This window comes from Sapajus apella, unplaced genomic scaffold, assembly GCF_009761245.1.
Source record: "Sapajus apella isolate SASKATOON/1434 unplaced genomic scaffold, GSC_monkey_1.0 scaffold74, whole genome shotgun sequence".
NCBI lineage: Eukaryota > Metazoa > Chordata > Mammalia > Primates > Cebidae > Sapajus > Sapajus apella.
Genome location: NW_022437014.1, coordinates 4,975,041 through 4,997,751, shown reverse-complemented (window position 1 = coordinate 4,997,751; position 22,711 = coordinate 4,975,041). Strand labels below are relative to the sequence as shown.

The window sequence follows — 22,711 nt, the reverse complement described above, 5'->3', positions numbered from 1 at the left end:
CAAGTGTCAGAACCTTTTTTTTTCTTTTTTTTTTTTTGAGATAGAGTTTTGCCCTGTTGCCCAGGCTGGAGTGCAGTGGCAAGATCTCGGCTCATTGCAACCCCCACCTCCCAGGTTCAAGTGATTCTTGTGCCTCAGCCTCCAGAGTAGCTGGGATAATAGGTACCTGCCACCATGCCCAGCTAATTTTTGTAGTTTTAGTAGAGATGGGGTTTCACCATGTTGTCCAGGCTAGTCTTGAACTCCCGACCTCAAGTGATCTGCCCTCCTCAGCCTCCCAATGTGCTGGGATTATAGGCATGAGCCACTGTGCCTGGCCAGAACCTCTTTTACTGTGCTTTCCTCTCCCTGCCCATTCCTCTTCCCATAAAATGACTTAATTCATTGGCATTCTGTCCCCAGCAAGGTCATCTTTCCTGGCACCTGGAAGGGGTCGGCCAGCAGAGAGACTCTGTCATATTGGGAGGGCACACTGCCACTGTGCCCAACTAGGCCACCCTGAACTTAATTTGCATTCTCTGCTCAGGAAACTGCTTACGTGGCTTCCCACCAGAGGGGATTATTGGGAAAAAACACAGCAATAAAAAGGCTTAGGAGATTAACAAGATGAAAACATTAGCAAAAAGCCCATCAGTTCAGAGAGGTTTTCTGTAAAATAGAACAGACTGAAAAAATGAAGTCTCTTCAATGAAAACCTTCCTTTAATAAAGAGCATTTGGCATTCTTGCTACTAATGATAATATTGGTACTTAGCAGTTTGATATGGGCCTCCAAAATGCCAATTGTCTGAGATGTATCAGGCCCTGGGGGAAAAGGTCAGTTCTCCTTTTTCTCCTGTCAAAAGCAGTGAAAGACCGAGTCAGCCCCCCGCCCAGCTGGCCACTGTAGAGCAGGGAAGCACGGGGGTTTCCTCCCTGTGTGGGAGCTCTGGCAGGTGCCAGGTCAGGGGACTCACTCACTAGCTGCCATCCTAACTCTGGCCCCAGGAAGACTCTCATTACTTGTTTTCATTGAAATATTTGCATATCATAAATTTCACCCTTTGAAAGTATACAATTCAGTCGTTTTTAGTGTATTTGCGAGCTGTGCAACCCTCCCCACTATCTAATTGCAGAATATTTTCATCCTCCTCCCTTCAACCCCTGGCAGCCACTCATCTACTTGCTGTCCCAGTAGATTAGTGTATCCTGGACATCTCACATAAATGGAATCAGACGCTTTGTGGTCTTTCATGCCTGGCTTGTTTCACTCAGCATCATGTCAAGATTCATCCACGGCATTGCATGGATTGGTACGTCTTTGGTTTTTTTTTTTTTTTTTTTTTTTTTTTTGAGATGGAGTCTCACTCTGTCGCCCAGGCTGGAGTGCAGTGGTGTGATCTCAGCTCACTGTAACCTCCACCTCCTGGGTTCAAGCGATTCTCCTGCCTCAGCCTCCCAAGTAGCTGGGACTACAGGTGTGTACCACCATACCTGGCTAATTTTGTATTTTTAGTAGAGATGGGGTTTTACTGTGTTGGCCAGGCTGCTCTTGAATTCCTGACCTCAGGTGATCCGCCTGCCTCGGCCTCCCAAAGTGCTGGGCTTACAGGTGTGACTCACCGCACCTGGCCATGTCTTTGCTTTTTAAAGGCTGAATGCCATTTCACTGTATGGCTATACTGCATTTTGTTGAGACATATCCATCCATTGGTGGACATTTGAGTTGTTTCCCATTACTCATTAGGGGCCTGCTGACCCAGTCTCCTCTATGAGGTGAAGAGGAGCTGGTGGCACCTCCTGCCAGAGGTACCAGGATGGCGCAGTGATGTTCCTGAGATCTGAATGGCCAAGGTAGGGAGCAGAGGTTTGCAAATGGGGCTCTTTATAGAGCCCCAGCGGGAAGTCACAGAAGGGGTTGTGCATTCCACCATCTGTTTGGGCTGAAGCCCTGTGATGCCACAGAGGCCCGGGAAGGCCTTCAGCCTCCTCCTGGTACTGAGCTCAGGTGGGTGTAGTCCCGGCCCGCCACTCTGCTCCATGCAGAGCATTGATCAATTTCACATTTGGTTTCAGGATAAGATTGTGTTTGCAGAGACTAAGATTCTAACAACCTTAGGTCTGGAGGACAAGGCTCTCTGAAGCGCAGCAGATGGCAGTCTTTTCCCCACCATGGTCAGGCAGTGCACATCTTGGCTCTAGGTGTGCAGACAGCCCTTCTCTGGGTGGGTGGGTAGGTGTGTCTAGACTGGATCGGGCTATTAGAAAGGCTCACGGGAGGCCTCTCTGTGTCTCTGTGGCACAGAGCCTCCCAGGAAGCTGGCAGGAGACAGCAGACACCTCTTTTCCTCTCCTCTGCCTGCCAAGCATCCCAAATATCTAGACCCAGAGAAAGGTGCCTGTTTAGTACCAGGAGGGAGCTGAAGGCCTCCCAGGGCTGCTGTGACCAAGCATGGCTTCCAATCAAACAGATGGGGGAGCACAGCTGCCTCCGTGAGCTGCTGGTGGGACTCAGCCCTGTACAGCATAGCCCCCTTTCCTGGCTTGGGCTGTAGATGTGCAGGCGCCTCCAGCTTGACCTGTCCCTGTCACACAGGAAAGGACACCTCAGCCTGCTTCGGGCTCCAGGTGTCACGAAAGCTGTTTGCAACCAGGAGATATACAAACAAGCTGGGGTTTTGGTTTCAAAAATTCTATTTTTAGGGCAAGCTGGGATATGCTTGGACCAGGCTGGGGGATCTAGTGCCGGGAAGGGAAGCATCCAATGTTGTGGGGATATTCCCACTACAAGCCATGTCTCGGGTTCCTGACTCCTCCAGGCTTGGCACTTGGCTGGGACAACAGCTATGGTGTGATTCCCGTGTGCACTGGGAGGTGGAGCTTCTGGGGACAGAGGGACAGCTTTGATCTCCAGGTCCCCGACTCACCTCCCAGAAAAGGAGGAGAAACAGGGCACTGGCTGCTTGGCCTGGTGTCACTGGAAAAGGGTCCAACAGTGCCCTAAGGCCACTCTCTCCCTGTCCCCTTCCTGCCCCTGCTTGTCCTCCCCCCATTCTCCTGAGGTCCTGCCATGGCGTAGACTGCAGATGGCTAGAAGTTCTCCCAGGCACGTGGGAACAGGGACATGGGGACATGCAGGAAGAAGACACTCACCTCCCAGGGCATGTTCGGTCATACTGAGGCACAACGACTCTAGCCTGTTGTTGATATCAGGTTCGGTCACGGGAAGCTGGAATTCTGTGGGGAATAAAGGGTTATGTTGGTGACAGGGATTCTAAGGACAAGGAGGAGATAAGCAGGGTGCCGCCTGGTTCCATCTGCAGGACAAGGGTCTGGTGTGCCTGCCTGGGAGGACTTGGGGACATCAGCGCTGGCATGGAAGGGGCTCCACTCAGGCTCAGCCAACCCCTAAGGTCTGTTAGACACAAGCCACTGTGAACTTGGGAATGTGGAACAAAACGGAGACTAAAAATAGCTGGTCATGGTCCCAGTGTGTGCCGCCTCTGCTCCAACAGAGTAACAGCCAGCCTCCTGCCATGGCCCACAAGTCTCCACATGGGCCTGTTATCTCTGTGCCCTTATACAGTGCTCTCCTTCCTCTGTTCTGCCCCAGGCCCTTTGCACTGCTGTTCCCTAGGGTGGTTTCCATGGCTCTCTCTGCCTTCACGTTTCTGGCTATATTGTCTCCTCAGAAAGGACTCTGTTTACCGTGTGAGTCGTGTCCCGTGCGCCCACACTGTCCCTTTCCCCTGCTTTATTTTGCTCCATAGCTCCTGCCTACAGCTGTCATATTTGCTATGTGTATTCACTTTCTACTGTCCCCTCCCCTGACCCACTGAGTGCTCACCTCATTGGAGCAGAACTCAGCTCTGCCCCCATGCCTGGAGCAGGGCCTGGCACGCATCTGGAGCAGGGAGGAAAACCAGGGCATGGCGCGTACCTCTTCTGAGTGTGAGACCATGTGGTTAGGGGGAGCTCTTCGGTGTGCAGGCTCCTTAATCTGCCCCACAAGCTCATTTCCCAAGTGGGGTTCAGAGAGGCGAAGTCACACATCAAGGTTAGCTAATGAACACAGAGCTGGGACGAGGCCTTCTCTGACTCCAGAGCCGGGGCTCTGCTGCCTGCCACAGCAACTGCAGGGGACTGCAATGCCGTCAGCCTCAAGGGGCTCTAGAACCAAGGGCTGAGATGCCCACTCTGCAGGCAGTAGGGGATGGGTGATCACTGCCCAACAGTGCTGTACACACTCTCACCACAATCCTCCCTCTACTTCCAGGAACTCCTCTCTCTCTGCAGGTTCCAGTTATCGTCTCTCATGAGCAGGAGGCAGCCCCTGGGAGCCCCCTCCTCTCACCTGCTGGAGCCCTCGCTGTCGGCACCTCCGCAGGCCTCATCCGGTGGCACCCCTGAATGTCCTTAACTAGCTGGAAGCGCCTTGTGGACAGTGAGGCTGCCGCCCTGTCTCCTGAGTCTCCCGCAGCGTCCATCCCTGGCCCTGCACCTCATACATGCCTACCCAGCGAAGAAACGAGCAAGAGGTAGAAGGTAACTGACAGCTAAGAGTTGTGAAATCCTTTTTTTTTTTTTTTTTTTTTTTTTTAAAAAACCTTTTACTTGTGACGCTCGTTGGAAAATAATTTCAAAATCCTATCGGGAGATGGAGAAAAAAGTCCCAGAGGGGGTGTCCACAGCGGGGTGTGCTCCAAGTGACCGAGAAGTCTCCCTGTTGCCACCACCTTCCTCTGTGAGCCTGGGAAGCTGTTCCCTGCTGAGGGCCTCAGCTCTGCTACTTGTGAAGCAGGGAAAGCATCCCGGGGTCCCACCAGAGGCCACTGCCCTGCCCCCTCATGTCTCCACCAAGGGAGCACATGGGGCCGGAGAGAAGTGGGATGAGGATGGTGACTTGGTGGGACAGGAAGCTGAAACCAATGGTTAAACCAAAGTCTTGTTTTCCTTGATTTGCTGTGCATTAAGATCATCTTTGCAATGTATGTTTCCCATTGTCAGCTCACTCAGAGGCAGATGTTGCTTCCATTGTTTAAAAATCTCAAAGAGAAGGCTGGCAAAATGGAATGCTATGGAAAGCACCCGGGAGCTGAGTGTGTTCTTCCTGACCCACGTTCCGGCATCGATAGGTTCGGAAGGCAGCCGCGCCAATTCGTGAGCAGACGGAGGCCGACCGAGCTTCCAGGCAAGTGGGGTGCCACAGAGAATGGCAGGCATCTGTACCGCCCCCACGCACTAGTTGCCGTTAGAGTAGGGTCGGGGCAATTAGACAATTCCAGGGGGAAGAGATTTAGTATTTTCATCCATTCATGTGAAAATCATATGCATGCAAAAATTAGCAGTCTTCAGGGTGTGAAATCTATAAAATAGAAACACAATTTTATATATAGCGAGTTAGCAAATATGAAAAAAAACAAACCTCAGCAATTATAGCCATCCATATGCTCATTGTAAGATTTAGTTTACTCTCCAGCGCTCCCCTTTAAACAAACACTGTGGAGAGATTTGGATAAATAAAGATGCTCGACATTTGGAGAGAAGTGTTTCAGCTGCAGGATTTCTTGCCAACACGCAGCAAAATGCCATTTTCCAAGCCTGGGATTGCGTGTTCCAAAAAGGGGGCTGAGAAATGCAGGGCTCTCCGCTCCAGAATCCCCAAACCTTCGTGGCTGCTCTTTTAGGTGGGAAGTGGGGGTGTTTGCTTCTCCTCCCCAGCTCTTTCCTTCTATGCACTGGGGAGCCGTGACCCCCACCGCTCTGAGTGGCTCTGAAAAATTCTAAGTCTTGGGAGAAGCCCATATGTTCACACTGCAGAGTTTCCTAATAGTGTGACTTTTTAATTGTGTATTTGATAAAAACAGATCCATGGCATCTCGCTGCAAATATAAGACAGACCAGTTGGGTGGAAAACAGCTTCCATCTCAGGCTAGGAACCCTCAGCTGCATGGGGCTTGGTGTCCCAGATGGGCATTCAGGCAGCTCTTGCCCCACAGACTCACATAAACCACCAGGCCAGCCCTTGCTGTGGCTCCTGTTAATCCTGAAGGTTCATCTCATCTATCTGAGACCAGGCAGATGGAGTGCGAGTCCTCAGGAAGGGCAGGCAAATGGAAAGACCCCTCTGGAATGGAGCCTCCTCTGCTCTTGCCCAAAGGAGGCATGTTTCTTCAGCTCAGATGACATCTCTGAAGACTGGGAATTCTTCCTTTCTTCACCATTCCAGTATTCAGTAAGGATAACCAAGGTCAAGGCTGACTTGAGACTTTGTATCTTTCCAGAAGTCCCACATGTACGGGGTAGTCCTGTGCTCAGGCCCAGGGTCAAGAAGATTCTGGAAGAGAATGCTACCCATCCCTGAAGAGGTGTTGCTACAGCGTCCACCTGAGGAGTCCACAGGGCTTGTCCTTGGCGGTGACCATCCGTCCCCGCTGGGTGTCGCATGCGTGGCACCCATGGTGCAATTCTGCAGTGCTCTTTCTCCAAGGCATTGAGGGTAAGGAGCCAATTTCTTCAGGACTTTACAATAAGAAACAGGCTGGAGCATTCCAGGAAAAATCTATAGATTCCCATTTTGCCAATGACAGCTGAGGCAGCTCTTTTGGATAACTAGACAGGCGTGGAGTCTGGGTCACCGGGGAGCAGGGTTGACAGGAGCAGAGAAAGCAGGGAAGACAAAAAGGGACAGAGAAGTGTGCATGTACTGCTGTGATGAGATGAGTAAAGACGGCAAGCGGGGAGGGGGTGCTCAGAAGAAACGGGGAGCATGGTAACAAAAGGGAAAGAGATGGCCTAGGCAGGGAAGCTGAGGATCGCAGACCCCTGAGGTGGCTGTGGGCACGCCCCTCTCCGCTGGTGGCCTCCTAACATTCCTGAGCCTGCAGAAGGTCAGTGCCTGTGGAGGTGCTCTGGGACCAGTGCGTTCACAAAAAGTGATGGGTACACGTGGTCTAAGATAACATTGTACCATCTTGCCTCAAGTTGCTGCTCAGAGGAAGGGGCCATGGGCCCAGCTGGGTTCTTGGCTATGACAGAATTGATTGACTCATCAGTCTCCCTACCCGCTGTCTGCCAGTCCTGAGCAGGGAAGTCTGCCTTGGCTTAGGAAGAGACATGGAGGAAATATTGATCCAGTACTGTCTGTTCTGGTGTCTGCCTCTGCATGGCAGTCCCTCCCACTCCCTAATGGACCCAGTGCACCAATAACTCTCTCTCTCTTCTTTCTAAAGGCAGTTCTCTGGATGGAAATGAACAATGACAGCCTAGAGCACTGTGCTCCCAGGTATATGCAGTGTTCTTATGGTGGAAGAATCCTGACTGTGAGCTGGTACTTAGGGGAAGTTTGCTGTGGTGGACAGGTAAGTCACACCATGAAATGCTGCCATGTGAGGCGCCACTGTACCCAGCTCACATCCAGGTGGTTCATTACCAAGGGTAGTTTGCAAGTGACTACGGGCAAGAGAAGGATGAGATTTCCAGAAGGCTGTGCAACCTGCCCTTCTGAAGGTTTTCCTTTGAAGCCTGCTGTGCAGTTCCCTGCCCTTTTCTGTTAGGCCCTCCAGGGGGGTAAAGAACCTTCATGATCTCCTACTATTGAGCCAGAGCCACTGCAAGATCCTCTCCGACTGGATCCCAAGGACAACTGAGCCCGGGGCAGTAGAAATTCGTTGCTTCCAAAATAAAGGATTCCTCTCTAAGCAACTTCCAAACCAGTTACCGAGTTGGGAAAACACCCTGCCTCCATGAGAAGCGCGATCGTTCTCACAGGCGCCACACTCGTCTCGAGTTCACGTCACCTTCCTGGTGAGTGTGTTACACCTCGCAGTGTTTCTTATTCATTGTCACCTGAAGGCTCTCCTGGCTGGTCCCAGGAAAGAGCTAAAACTTGTCCATGTGGAGGTGGAGGTTGCAGTGAGCTGAGATTGTGCCACTGCACTCCAGCCCAGGCAACAGAGTAAGACTCTGTCTCAAAAAAGAAAAAAAAAAATAAAGCTTGTCCATGTGGGAATAACACGAACCACCACTCCTGAGGAACCTCAAAGTGCCCATGAATTGTGTAGAACTAGGAACGAGGGGAGAGTCCTGTAAGCCCGAGCAAGGCAACTGATGAATCGATCCTCAGTTTGGAGCTGGGTTCTAGTCCTCTGTCTTCTCTGTATGGGAGATTTAAAGTCTCCCATCAGTAGAGTTATTTTAGGTTTACAGAATCAAAGCATCCTTCAAATGCATTGTAGTCTTTAAGATTTGCCCAGTTTACAATGGATTCTCTGATGACATCTAACAGCCAGGAGGAAAACATCATATAATAACAGTTTTCTGAGTATTTACTTTTGGGGTTGGCTACACATCTCGATTTCATTTTTACTCCTGTTTGTGTAAAGATGAAAGCCACTTTCTGACTTCCTGATGTTTGCTGTCCTGACATGATATTTATCGTCTAGTTTTAACGCCTGACCACAAGCCCCAAAGTCTCCATAGTGAACGAGATTGTGCGGTTTCGTATGGAAAGGCCCCCTGCAGAAGAGGCTCCGACTCAAGGATGAGGACCCTGACTCTAGGATGAGCTTTCAGTCGGACCCGCTTCAAGGTTAGAGGCGTTGTTCCTAGGTAGCAGGCTGCCTCCTTGGGAGGAAGGAAAAATCACTGCAGTGACCCGTGGTCTTGACAACCAGCCTTTGATTGCAAAGGGCAGGGGATGCAGCTGGAACCCTTGGCAAGGGCTGAGGAACCGCAACCCCGTGCCCTTAAACAGGGACCTTCTGCAGCCTCCTTCCCTTCAGTAAGGGATCACAGGTCCTGGCCAGGCCCTGCCTTGCCCTGTAGGCACATCCTGGAAGAGCCACCCAGCATGGTGCTGAGTGTGCGGCGCAGGGCTTAGGAGTGACTCCTGTAGAGCGCTCAGTGGTTTATTTGCAACTAGGAAATTTAGAGTGGGCTTTTCCCTGTGCTTTGGCTGCTATTAAAAATGCTGTGTGAGGCTCTTTAAGGCCTTGCTGGAAGTGGGTTTGTAATCCTCTAGAGATTAAGAGATCACGAGGTCAAGAGATTGAGACTATCCTGGCCAACATGGTGAAACCCGGTCTCTACTAAAAATACAAAAATTAGCCGGGTGTGGTGGCGCGCACCTACAGTCCCAGCTACTTGGGAGGCTGAGGCAGGAGAATCGCTTGAACCCAGGAGGCAGAGGTTGCAATGGTGCTGAGATCATGCCACTGCACTCCAACCTGGTGACAGAGTGAGACTCCATCTCAAAACAAAAACAAAAAACAACACCTGAAGGGTTCCAGGGTTCTAAGTCCAGTATGCGAAGCATATTATTATAAGTAGTATTATGAAACAGAGTCTCACTCTGTCACCCAGGCTGGAGTGGGGTGATATCAGCTCACTGCAGCCTCCACCTCCCAGGTTCAAGCAATTCTCCTGGCTTAGCCTCCTGAGCAGCTGGGACTGAGGCACCTGCCATCACACCCAGCTAATTTTTGTATTTTTTGTAGTGATGGGGTTTCACCATATTGGCCAGGCTAGTCTCGAACCCCTGACCTTGTGATCTGTTCGCCTTGGCCTCCCAAAGTGCTGGGATTATAGGCGTAAGCCACCGCATCCGGCCTGCGAAGCATATTATTTACAGACTTGCAGGTAACTACGTGGGGAGAAAACGGAAAACAAACTGCTATAAGGGGTTGTGCCTGTGGGCTAGGAAGGGGCGGGGAGAGAGACAGTCACTTTTGTTCACAGGCCCTTCTGTAGTTGTTTGATTCTTTAACCATGGGAACAAGAGGCTTTGTATGAAGAGTGGAAATGGTATTAGGCTCATAGTTGCCCTGAGCACAAGCCAGCCTCTTGGTACTGCTGTGGAACAGTGGAAGGAAGCAAAGGTATAGGTGGAGGATCCTATCAGCAAACCCAGAGTGCTCAGGGACAGCCCAGCTCTTAGGAAGGGGACTGTGGGGACCTAGTCTTCCCAATTAAGATGGGGAAAGCTCAGGAAGATAACAGTAAGAACAGAGAGGAAGGCTGAGAACTTTCACAAGAGTGGCAGGAAGGCAAAAATCAAGGAGGCCTTGAGAAAGGCATCAAGTGTTGAAGAGGGCGGTCACTCTGCTGCTGAGACAGCAGTCCTGGGACCGAGGCCAGGGTGAAAGACCCATTCAAGGTGACACATCTCCTTGTGCCCAGGACCTCTTCAAATCTTGTCCCGATTCTCTTGGATTGGGAATGGGTTGTACATGATTCTGCATGAAAACAGAGGATGGGATGAAAGGACCCCAGGGGAAAGCCTTTACAACCCCCACATTTTATCGTGTTTCTTTCCAGGAAGAAAAATAGCCACATGTATAGAAATGGAGAAAAGGAGCTTAAAACAAAAGTGAGCAAATAGGAGTTTTAGAATTCAAGAAGTCACGTGAGCAGGCCTCTGCACCGGGTGGCTGCCACTCCCCTCCCTGACATGCCATTCCCCGAGGTGGGTCCTCTCCTCCTCCTCCCTTCCACCCACCCTGCACACTCCTGCTTGACTTACACTCGGAATCCCCCACATGGAGGAATCCCCCTGGGGAGAGTGGCCAGAGGCCAAGCTCCTCAGCCTTGGATTCAAAGCCCCCCACCATGGGCCATAATCTTCGCAGCTCCCTAGGTCCACTCTCTGAGACCTCAGCCAGACATTTTGGGGCCATGCTGTGGCATTCTGTTCCTTTGCAGTCTTGCTCCCTGCATTCCTTCTGCTTGTAATTCTGCCTTCCCTCTCTCCACTCTCTGCTGTGCTCTGAAGCTCAGCTCCAATTCCAAGAAGCTTCCTTGCCTATTCCAGGCCATAGTGACACTTCCCTTCCTTAAACTCCTATGGACAGGACTGATTGGACAGAGCGTTTCTACTGTCCAGGGTGTTTTCCTACAGGTACAATACATTTCGGGTTTGCCTGTCTTGGGGCAGTGGGGGTCGGGGTGGATCTATCCAGATAGATGCAGTACACGCCCGTGTGGCTCTGTATTACTCTTGGAGTCTACAAGATCACTGCCTTCATAGAGAAAGGCTTTAAGTGTTCCTTAGCTGTGCATAATTCCAACCACTCTGTTTTAGGAAGCATGGTGAAAGCTGAAATTGACTTGAAGTGTGCCAAGTTGCTCTTTAACCAAGTAAAGATGGCTGGTGCGACAGTCATCACTTTGCAAGAAAAGCCCAAACCAGGGGGAAGGTCTCAGCATCAACAGTTTTCTCTTTCGCGGTCTCACTCTCACGTTCCCTTTCCACACGCACTACACAGGCGCCCTCCCACCTCCCCACCACCAAAGCCCTCTTGTGCTATCTCTGGTTTAATCAATCTAGAAATATGACTAGTATCAAAAATAGCCCCATCAGATTGCAACCAACTCTGGGGCTCCACGTGCTGGCTCTCGGCCAAGCCGCCGCTATTCATGCTGGCAAGGCACAGTTTAAAAAAGGAAAGGCTTCTATAAGCTCCAAAGAATGCACAGTGACAGTCGAGGCTAAGCACTTTCCGGCTGTGTTCGCCAGGGCATCTATTTTGGCATCCCAGCCTCCCCTCTGTGTCAAGGGGAGACGAAGCGCCGGGCCCTACCTGGCTGCTGGAACATCAGCATGTTCTGCGGGGAAGTGTGCACGGGCAGCGAGCGGGTCCTCTGGACAGAGCTGTGGGTGCGGCTTGGCATGCTATTGCTGCCCCCGGGGTTGGCAAACCACAGGTTCTAGTGAGAAAAGCAAAAGGGAACTTGTTAGTCCAGCCACCACCTCCCCACCCCCCCTACCCCACCGCAAGAATTTGGGAGGCAAAGATCCCAGGAGAACTCTGCCAACTTCTAGAAAAGGGGCTTGTAGGCCACCGCTAGCATCTGCATATTTATAGCGGGTTTAGACTCCATTCACTGTAATTTCTCTTCCCTGGCCTTGCTGTAAGCCTCAGCTTCATCTGGACACCTCTCTCCCTATCTCTAAAACTCTTTTGATCCCGTTTGTTGATTTTGCTTTTTGCCTGCCGCTTTTCTAGGAAATGGGGGAGTTCTATAAATATATGCAACGAAGAACACAAACTATTTCAGGCCCTCATTTGATTTTTTTTGAGATTCTTACAATGTACTCCAAAGCGAGGAAGAGAGAAAAGAACCTCTCAGCTGGCAATGAGCTGGCACAGCTCAGCTTGTGTGTCCCAGCAGTGACGTCGTCTTGAACTGATCTGGGGGCTGGGGACGATGGTCAGAAGATGGGGCTTTCTGGGACCCTGGGGAGTGAATCCTGCCCACCTTGCCTGGAGCCCTTTTCCTGTTTTTAAGCTGATCTGTCATCCCTTAGTTTCTCCTGAGACCCCAGAAACTCAGACCTACTTGTGTCCCTCCGATCCTTATCCCCACCAACAGAGCTTCGAGAAGCTGTGGGCACGCGCTTCTTGAAGCTCTGTGGGTGGGGATTAGGAAGGCACTGGACAGGGGTGGGGTCTGGGGCTAGAAAGGTATGAGCCACAGGCCAGAGAAGTCAGCTGTAAACTGTACAGCAAGAACCTCTGGGTGGCCTGAGAATGTGTTAACTCTCCCCCAGCATCCTCTCGCAGACTTTGTCCTGTGGATGCTCCACCAGAGCCGGGACCAAGATTAGGGAGTTTTTCCCAAGGATAAAAAGGCAAGGAAATCTCTCTAAGTGCCCAGGCTCTTCTGCAACCCACATTTGGGAGGTAGAAAGTCAAGCATGGGGCAAAGAAGAAATAGGTCTTGCTTTTCTTTCTAAAGGCTCTCTTGTGGAGGGTCCCCAAGGTTAAAGTGGTCCTTTGGGCATCCTAAGCACAGCTATGGGATTACTTTGTCTCCTAGAGAACAATGTAAACAGTGGTGTTACCTGTGAGAAATGGCAGCAACTGCCCCCAGCATGGTCCCCCTTGGCCTCTCTCCACACCCTGGGGTCACCTGGGGGTAAGTCTGCAGCCTCAGGCCTTGAGCTTGGCCGCCATCCTTCCCTGGAGCAGAACAAACCTGTCTTCCTTGTTTCATGATGGTGGGGGCGGCTGTGGTGTTGCGCTGGTTGGAACTGACGAATCCACTGGTGCCCAAGAGGCCCAGGCGGGCGGACGGGACGTTCCGAGAGGGGATCTGGTACTGGCGTGGGTTCCGTCTCCCCATGCCGCCGCCCACAGAGCCAGCTGTCGGGAGGGAGTTGGACTGCCCGAAGCCTCGACTGTGAGAGCAAAGAGAGAAGAAAGGGAGCATCAGTTATTACTCAGCCCTTTTCAAGCCCCAGGCCTCCAGTGGGTTGGCGCCTTGGGGGGTCTCCTCACTTTTGTTTTTGAGACAGGGTCTCACTCTGTCACCCAGGCTGGAGTGCAGCAATGAGATCTTAGCTCACTGCAGCCTTGACCTCCTGAGCTCAGGTGATCCTCCCACCTCAGCCTTCAGAGTAGCTGAGACTACAGGCATGCACCACCATGCCCAGTTAATTTTTTTTTGGTAGTGATGGAGTCTCACTATGTTGCCCAGGCTGGTCTCGGCTTTTCAGGCTCAAGCAATCCTCCAACTCAGCCTCTTGAGTAGCTGGGACCACAAATTTTTACATTTTGGAGACAGGGTCAACCACGTTGCCCATACTGGTCTTGAACTCCTGAGTTCAAGTGATCCTCCTGCCTCAGCCTCCCAAAGTGCTGGGATTATGGGCGTGAACCACCGTGCCCTGCCTCTGCTCACATTTTAACACTTGTGAGGTCTACAGGGAACTCTGTGCCAGCGAACAGCCATAATTAAAACGGCAGCTAACATCTGAGAGGTTATATCACATGCAGCTTCCTGGGACTTCGACATTATTTTTCGATCCTTGCAACAACCCTATAAAGTAGGTATTCTCTTTTCTAGCTGGAGAAGTAATCCTTGTGCACAGGTTACACAGCCAGCAGGGGGCAGCACTGGCACACAGGCCCAGCAGGTTCCTCTGCCTCCTTACTTGCTGCTGCATCTTCTCCAACCCATGTTGCTGCAGATGAGGACACAGATCTTGACACTCACATGCCACACAGCAAGAAAGGCCACGTAGCAAGAAAACAGCAGAGCCAGGGTCGGAACCGGGTCTGACTCCTGTCCCAGTGCTCCTTTCTTTTATCCTATCATTGATTCCTTCTCAGCCTGTCTGCGTGGCGGACTTGGAGAAGCCTGTGAGGCCCACCGGGATGTAAGCTCATGTCTGCCTCATCACTCATGCATGTTCAGTGCCTGCATCAGCTCCTGCACAGGGAATGCAGGAGAATGAATGAACCAATGAGTCTCTGCCATCATGATGCATCCTCAAACGGGAGAGCCGAAGCCACCCATGGGGCTAGTGATCTAAGGACGGAGATGATGTCTGCAAGTGTTCTGGGTCGAGAACACAGGCTGCCTTCACTCCACAGGCCCTCCCTGCAGAGCGGGCTGTGTAAGAACAAGGGCAGGGCCATGCTTCTCCTGGGTCCGTGCAGAGAGGCTGCCAGAGCCCCTAGCATCACATACAGATGCCAGCACTCCTGTTGGGTTGGGTGACTTCAGCACTCAAGAATGTATCCTCTCCAACACGCCTCAGGTCTGGGAGGTTACACAGCAGCCGGCAGGGTTTCAGGAACCAGCACATTCTTTCCAAGAAGAGTCAGCTTTAGTCATTCACTGATGTTGAAGTTGAAATGCTTTACCTCCAGTGGCCACAAGATGGAAGAGATTTACTTTTCCAGTGACACAGGAGAGGTTTACCAAGCCTGTGGGGAGACTCCGGGAAGCAGGGCTGACGTAGTTTAACCAGTTGAGGGTGAGAGGGGCCTACAGAACAGTCATTTCCTGAGAAAGAGAGCTGTGCCTGTGTGTAGGGGGAGGGGCAACTGAGCCAGCAGTGCGGATCTCAGAAAACGTTTCTCTTCTCCCCGGAATTCCTAAATTTCCTAGCAGGAGAAGGGGCAGGAAGGAGAACTCTGGGCTTGTATCTTCCTACTTCCAGGCTTTTGCAGCCAAGGAAAGAGTTCTAGATTCTGGTCACAAGCTCATCTAAATGTGATTATACTCACAGGTTCTTGGGATCTTTATCTTGGCCTTTCTTCCTTTTTTCCTCCCATGTTTCCCTTTAAAAGATTTCATTTTTATTTTTACTAAGGCTTAAGTTTTTTGGTTTGAAAGAAGAACTTGGGGCCAGGAGGGGTAGAATAAATTTCACTTATGAGAGACCTCCTTTGGAGGAAGGTCAGCCTGACTATGTGAAGGGGAGGCAAGGGCCGAAGGTAGTTTTGTTGTTGTTAACTAGGAAAACTAGTCCTTTGGGTTCTGAAGTCAGAATTTTGGCCACCTGGTAGATGATTCAGTATTCTGCTATGATTTTTCCTTCTCTAGTGTGGATAGCATTTTCTTACTTTCCTTTTTGGTTGGATTTAAAAAAAAAAGTTATTTCATATGCAAAATACAGAGTCAATGAGTGATGCTAAAATGATTTGTGCTTCCAGGAAGGCAAGACTGTTTTATACTCATAAGCAATATAATGTGGGCAGAGGACTCTGTTATGGGATACTGAGTCACTGGAGAAAGGAGGGATCCAGGGACTCGCAGAGTTAGGACTTGGCTGTTGGGGGCGCTGAGGGTAGGATGTGATGGGGGGAGAATTTGGCTAGGCCATCTTTCTCCTGAAAGTGGGGACCCTTCATTGGTTATTACAGAACTAGCTTTGTGGTGGGTTGCCGTTGCTGGCAACCAGAGTGAATGCTTGGGTTACTTAAGATTGCTAGGCTTAATGAAATCATCATGCTTTCTGGGGAGAGAACAAAGCGACAAAAGTAAGTTTTCCCTCCTCATTCTGTTGCCTGATCTTTCTAAGTCTGATTTCATTACACTGAAATGTGGAAATGCATGAAAAGTCTTTGATAAAGTAACATTCATAAGAACCAATTAATTGGGGATTTGTGATAATTCAAGCAGGGGCTGGGCTGCAGTTACCTTTGTATTATCGGAGAAATAGGTCTTCAAAGCAAATTAATAGCACAAAAAGATCCCAGAGAAAATACCTATGAGTATAAAACATTTTCTAGCCTTTTCGCAACATCCAGTTGAACATCCAAAAGCGATTCACTCACAGCTAATGAATCAAAAGACGTCGCTTAGGATTCCAACCTGGCAAACCTCGGCTAGCCCAATCCAAGTGTTAGTTACTAACACCCTGGAGAGGTCAAGGTTCATGACCTGCTCCACCTCCAGAAGGCTCTTGGATGTGGACCAATGACAGCACAGGGCTGACAGAGGCCAGGGTGGGACATTTGGAAGAGCAGCAAAGAGCTTGAAAGCCCCAACCTCTGAATGCCTTCTTCCTCTTGGAACTTGTCTCTCAAGGGCCTGGTGTTGCAAGAGGAGTCTGGAACCTTTTCCCTTCACCTGGGAAAAGTATTGCTGCTCTTAAGAAAAGCCACTTGGGATGGGAGTAGGCCCCAGGGCAGGAGGCCGAGAAAGACCTTGCCTTTCATCTGGGCCATCGGGAACCCTCAGGGCAAAGAGGGAGTCTAGTCCAACGCACCAGGGTTGGCAACCCCAGAGGGCTTGGGGCTAGGGAACTGGTCCTGAAGAGTGTCACTATGCCTGAACCATCTTTTCCACTCATCAGCCTGAGACCACGAGAGTTGCCTGGCTTCCATAAGGTTAAAAGCATGCAGCTGGAGCTGGTGCCAGCCTGTCTGGTTCAAATCCCCTATGCTGCTGCCTACAAACTCGTCTGTAAATTGGGGTTAACAGTAGCTCTACCTCACATGGTTGTCACGAGGATTAAATGTATTAATATTCTTAAAGTGCTTGGATACCACTTGGTATATGTAAGTGCTAAATAAATATTTGTTTAATAAATAAGCGTTATACATACTGGAATGTAATCACACTTAGGTTTTAAAATTAATCTTTCATGAAGTCTTTTCACAAACTCCAACTGGCCCTATCTCCCTTAAATACGAAACAGTGATGTTTTAAGGCACACTTATGCAAATAAATGCCCAAAATTTTAACACGACAGGCAGAGAGCTGCTATACACGCACCGAGAAATGAAATGAATTCAGAACCACTCAGGTGCAAGTGCAGAAATTATCTGCTCATGTTTTAAAAACGTAAAATAGAATGTTAATTTTTCAGGATGTTTACATTCTCATTCCCTTATGTCCCAACAATTTCCTATCATTGTTTAAGGCTTAACTCAACCCTTGCTCTACCCTTAATTTCTCCTGCAAATTATCACTCCAGTTCATCTTTAATATGCAATTGGATTCCTCCGTTTAAAACTATATTAAGGTAATGGGTTCTAAAGCACAACCAGGCTTATTTTTAACTATATGCAAGAAGCTGAAGTACTATGAAAAAAATCAAGAATTGTACTGCTCCACTATGAGACTGCAGACCAAAATAGCCTAGCGCTGGGCTCTTCACCCTGCCACTGACTATAATTAGCTTGTCTACAGCTAGAAGGGAGGAAAAAAAATTACACTACCACTTAAGGTGCAGATAGAACAACCCATTTTTGTCCTTTCAGATCCCCCTTTTGTGGGTGAGCCATCCTGTGTTTTCCTGCATTCATTAAATCATACCCACTCGCCCGTCTGATACCCATCCGGACCGTTACCATCATTTTGACAATGCAAATTAAGTTACAAAAGCTCACATTCAGCTCTTCCTCTGGGACTGCTGGCTTTCACAGCCTCTTCCCAACCCCACCTGGGGAAGCCACGGATTTGGAACTTGCCACAGGGCCTCTTTGTGAACAAGGAATGGTGCCCTGCCATATTTCAGCCCCAGGAACTGAGGTAGGCACCGAGGTGCCAGGGGAACCACCATGCATTACAAAGAATGAAATCCCAACATACTTTCTTTGCTGTCGATATCCTGATATGTCTAGAAGGGTTTTCCGAGGGAAAGACCGAAAGAGCTTCTGCACCTGCTGTTTCCATGACAACAGTCTTTTTTTCTGTGTCTCTGTAAATGCCTGCAAAAACAAACAGGGACTTGTAAATGGGTGACGCAGCCTGGCATTAGAGGGAGAAACATGCAATTAATAAAGGAAAACATTGGAGTCTCTGCCGTTGCTGCTGCTTCACCTGTTTCCAACCTGGTCCAAACAGTAGTCAGTCTAATTTGGGAGCTGCCTATTCTGAAAATTGAAGTTATCTGGCGTTGGTGGTGCTTGGTAAGATACGTGCATCAAGCTGTTGACAGCCCTTATTTTTGGTTACATTTCTGGCAGATCCGTACCCAGCTTCCCCCTCCCTCCTGACTCCATTCCAGACTCTATTTGTTAACAAAGAATGAATTGCAAAATTGATTGTTGAGTATTCTGGCTTTTGCGGGCCCCCTGCATTTTCATAGTCAATGAAAATTCTCAACCACTCCAAAAATCAATCTGCTTGATGGTGTGTCGTCACCCTAGAGTGGTCTGCAGGGTGTCAGAGAATGGACTATATTCTCTGTGTTTCAGGGCTTTGCTGAGATATCTCCAATTAATGGGTCCCTTGACTTAAAAAATCCCAGTGTGCCAGTCCTGACTTAAACCTTCTCTAAAGTTTAGGAAAATAGGTAGGTCTGATGGCTTCTCAGGTCTTTTCTAGTAAAACTGGTGTGTGTGTTTTGCCTATTACCCTGTAACAAATTCTTACCTATGTTATATTTCCTGTTATGTTTAGCCTTTGTGCTCGCCACAGACTAGGAAATGACTTTACGTGGGTTAGGAGTCTCCATGGCAGGGACTCTCAGATTCATGATATATCAGAATCACCCAAGGGGACAGTCAAAGTTCAGTTACCCCGGCCCCCTTCCACATGTCCAGAGCCTGATTTACTAGATCTGAAGGGGTGTCTAGAGAGTTTGTGTTTGTAGCAAGTGCCCTGGTAATTCTGCTGCAGGCAGAGCATGAGCATGAGGTGTTCTAGCCGGTGAGGGCCCACGTCACATATGGATCCCCTCCAACTGTAACTCAGCACACGTGCCATGGGAAATCCAGGCGACTTGACTGATTTGCAATAACAAGGATGGAGAGAAAATTCTCAAGTAGGTTTGTCAATAAGGCATGAATTCCTTTAAGTAGCAGTAAAATATTAGCAACAGACTAAATGACTAGTTTCCATAAAGTAAACAGATCCCTTAAATGGAGGAAAAAAAAGTAATAACTCAATTTTTTTCCCATGATGCTTCATCTTTAAGGACCTAAATACCAGGAGAGCTCCGTGGACAGAAGCAGGATGTTAATCCTGTGGCAGAAACGTCATCGAGGACTTATAAACCCCTCTTCCAGGGTGACCTTAGCCAGATGCCACTAAGAATATGCATCAGGGAGGGCCAGGAAGTGAGGATGTGGCTGTCCTCTACAGTCCTTCTCACTGGTCACGGATGCTCCCTGCATGTCCCGCTACGTGGGACAAAAGGCAAAAGGCCACTGGGCAAAAGGCAGGTGTTTCTGCTGGACTAACATGGAGGGGATAATTTCTGCTTCTGACTGGCTTGTTCAGGACACAAGATGTGGGCATGCTGGTCAGGATGACATGGGGAGGAGAGGTGTGGGCCAGAGGAAGGCTCTGGATGCCAACGGGCAGGACTTGAATCCCTCCACGCCTTTATGCCCGTCCCTCTGCCCAAGACTCAGTACCTTCTAGAAACTGAGGATGATGATATCTCCCTCAAAAGGATGTTGTGAGAATGAAGTAACACATGAAAAGCACTTAGAATACCTGGAATGTGCCTCACTCTTCGTTCAATAGATGCCACTTGAAGACGTCACACTGGGGTTTTGTTTCGGATTGCACAGACGGGCCGTTTGGTGGTGGTATACGACTGTTCATCACATTAGGTATTCAACAGTGACCCCGAGCTCCAACAATGGCACACAGCAAATGACTTCAAGGTCTCTGAACTACAATAGTCAGCTGGTCTGGAGCCAGCCTGAAGGACAATTGGCCTGAGTTTCCAAGTGGCAAGGGAGTAAGTGGCTCATTTCATGGATGTGCTTCCTAAGACAGTACAGACATGACATCTTCCAGGGTGGCAAGCAGCATCCAAGAAGGTGGGAATGTTGACACCTCCACGGGGAGGTGAGCTCATTCCCTGAGTACCTCAGTGGGCAGCTGGCTCCTTTCCTTCAGGGCTGCAGGTGGGAGCCAGCCCCTTAGCAGAGGAGCTGAGTGAGAGCGGGGCCCAGTTCTCAGCTGGGAGGTGTGGCACTAGGCCGTGGCTGCCTCCATGGGTCACTGAATACTGGTTCCTGGCTGACAGGGGAGTGCTCAGTTTTGGGGGATCCGCACTGGCTATGATGCCCAATATCTCACCGCAGCCTCCTTCACTGGCAGCCTCAGGCTGGACTGGGGAGCAGCTTCCTGAGAGGCCTGGAGGGGAAGGGAAGGGGCTTCATGCCCGGCAACTGGCCAGGCACCCGAGTCACCATTCCAGAGTCCTGGCCCCCTCAAGCCCAGACCAGTGCATCTGTCTGGAAGAAGATGGCTATGGTGTCCCAGTGTATGTGGCTGGATGAGAAGGCTCATAGAGAGGCAAGAGCCCACCTTTCCGGAGCCACCTCAAGACACAGTGAAGTGCCCAGAGGCCTGGGATAATTCAGGAGTCAAAGTGACTGGTCTCAGAAGCAAAATTCAGAACTTTCCTATCCTTCCTTTCATGACTCTGGGGACTCGGTCCCTCCATCCCAGGGAGGAAGGGAGGTGTCCTGGCTCAGTCAATACCTTCCCTGCTCCCAGCCAGCTAAGGAACATCGTGTCCAGACTGTGAAAGAGCGTCCTGTCTCCCTGTGCCCGGGCGAACCGTCTTCCAGGATGGAGGCTGTGTGCCTCCACGGGCCTCACAGGCAGGGCGTGTGCTGCCCACATAGAATAACCGGCGCTGCGGAAAATTATTCAGACGCTTTTCCTCTCTCTCAAACTAAAATCATAAAAAGCCCTGAACAACATTTTCCCTTCCAAAGCAGCACGCAGTCCCCTCCATCCTGACATGAACTTAGCACGCAGACACCTCGCCAGCTTCTGCCTGCCTGGGACCCGCAGTCACGAGAGGCCCCTCTGGGCAATCAGAGGAGATGAGACCACCCAGTGCATCTTTGTCACTTGGGGCGGCACAGGGGTAAAGGGGAAAAAACAAAACCAGAGCCAGGGTACCCAGGGAGGACACGCAAGATGGCAGGAAAGCAAGAAGCATCAGGCCAAAGTTTCAGGCCTGGTGAGGGACAATTAGGGACAATGAGGACTGTGTGGCACAGGCAGCTGGAGGACTCATTATTTCTATCTCATGGGCTCAGCTGTCTTGAGGCAAGGTGGACGGTGCCTTGTCCTCCAGTATCAATGCTGAGAGTGGGTGTGGGAGAGGAAGCAGAGCTCTGGTTTGCTTTAATCAGAAGTTGAAATCTTCCCGATTCTGACTGCCCCAGCCCACCCACAAATGTCCTACTTCCCAACAAAACACAGAGCCCTGCAGACACCGCTGTCTTCTGCCTCCTTACGATCTGAGTCTCTATCACCAAGACCCCTGCTTGCCTTTCAGGTCTCAGTGTGGAGAGGGTTCCTCCACGGAAATGCCCTGTTCTGGCTCCAGGGGATGACCTTATCAGAGGCGTTCTCATCATGGCTGTGATGGCCTGTTTCTTTCCATCTCACCCATTCTCCCATTACTATAACCTGCCTAATTGGGGACAGGGCCCAGGTGCTCCGTCAGGATCTATGGAATGAATGAGTTATAACGTTCTTCACTGTGTTCTTGCCTTCTCTTCCTTTGTGGCTTTTTCCCGGCCAAAACGAGTCCCGTGTCAGGACTGGAAATAGGAAAGGATTAGTCAAGGCTTGTGGGGAGGCAGCCTTGTCCTTGAGACAAAGACACGAATCAGCCTGCAGGACAAGCTTTAGACTGTGCCTGGGTTCTCTAGGGAAGCCATTAGAGAAGGAAGAAATTATTTTCCAGTGAGAAGTCTAGTCCTTTGGTATAGTTGGACATTTCAGAGGGTGGCGTGCCTGAGCCCCCAACCTAAGCAGCTGGTCACTGTTGTCACACTAACAGCTTTGGCGAGAGCTGCTTGGGCACATAAGAATTCATGTGACCAAGAGGAGAAACTGCAAAAATGAGGATTTGGGGAAGTGGGGAAGGGGGAGCTGGATGAAACCCCAGAGGGGACTGTGCCTTGTATGTGAAGTGTGGGTAGCAGTGGAGGGCCCTGAGACCGAATGAGACCTTCAGCAGCCGAGGCCCCATGGGCAGCTGGGAGGGTGAGGACACGAGAGGGAAGTGGAGAAGGGGCCTGGCTGCACTGGGTACCTCCCGTCACTGGAGCCCACCAGACTTCTGGGGTACTGGCTCCCAGTGCAGCAACGGCAAGGAGGCCTGGGGCCTTTACTGTCTTTTTTTCGCCCCTGACATGAGTCTCATTCTGTCGCTGTGGCTGAGGTGCCGTGATATGATCACAGCTCACTGTGGCCTTGGCCACCTGGGCTCAAGCTGTCCTCCCACCTCAGCCTCCCAAGTACCTGGGACTACAGGTGTGCACCACCACACCTGGCTATTTTTTTTTTTTTTTTGTAGTGACAGGGTCTTGCTATGTTGCCCAGGCTCATCTCAAGCTTGTGACTTCAAGTGATCCTCCCACCTCAGCCCCCCAAAGTGTTGGGATTACAGGCATAAGCCACCGCCCCCTTTGCCATCTTATTCTCACATCAAGATCCTACAAAAAGTCTTCACTGTCCTAGGTTTATCTGGTCCCAAGTTTTCTGTAGTCTACAGCTTGTCT

General features: G+C 50.3%; 1 protein-coding gene across 5 annotated transcripts in view; it reads right to left on the bottom strand.

The window, feature by feature from the left end:
* SAMD4A (sterile alpha motif domain containing 4A) overlaps nt 1–22,711 on the bottom strand; it is a 231,975-nt gene that overhangs the window by 6,175 nt on the left and 203,089 nt on the right. For all 5 annotated transcript variants that reach the window (XM_032251116.1, XM_032251119.1, XM_032251118.1 and 2 more), the window contains 4 exons: nt 17,811–17,929; nt 12,957–13,158; nt 11,558–11,684; nt 3,132–3,215 (listed from right to left, as the gene is read on the bottom strand). In XM_032251116.1, the coding sequence (XP_032107007.1) occupies nt 3,132–3,215; nt 11,558–11,684; nt 12,957–13,158; nt 17,811–17,929 (532 nt within the window). The remainder of the gene's footprint in view (nt 1–3,131; nt 3,216–11,557; nt 11,685–12,956; nt 13,159–17,810; nt 17,930–22,711) is intronic.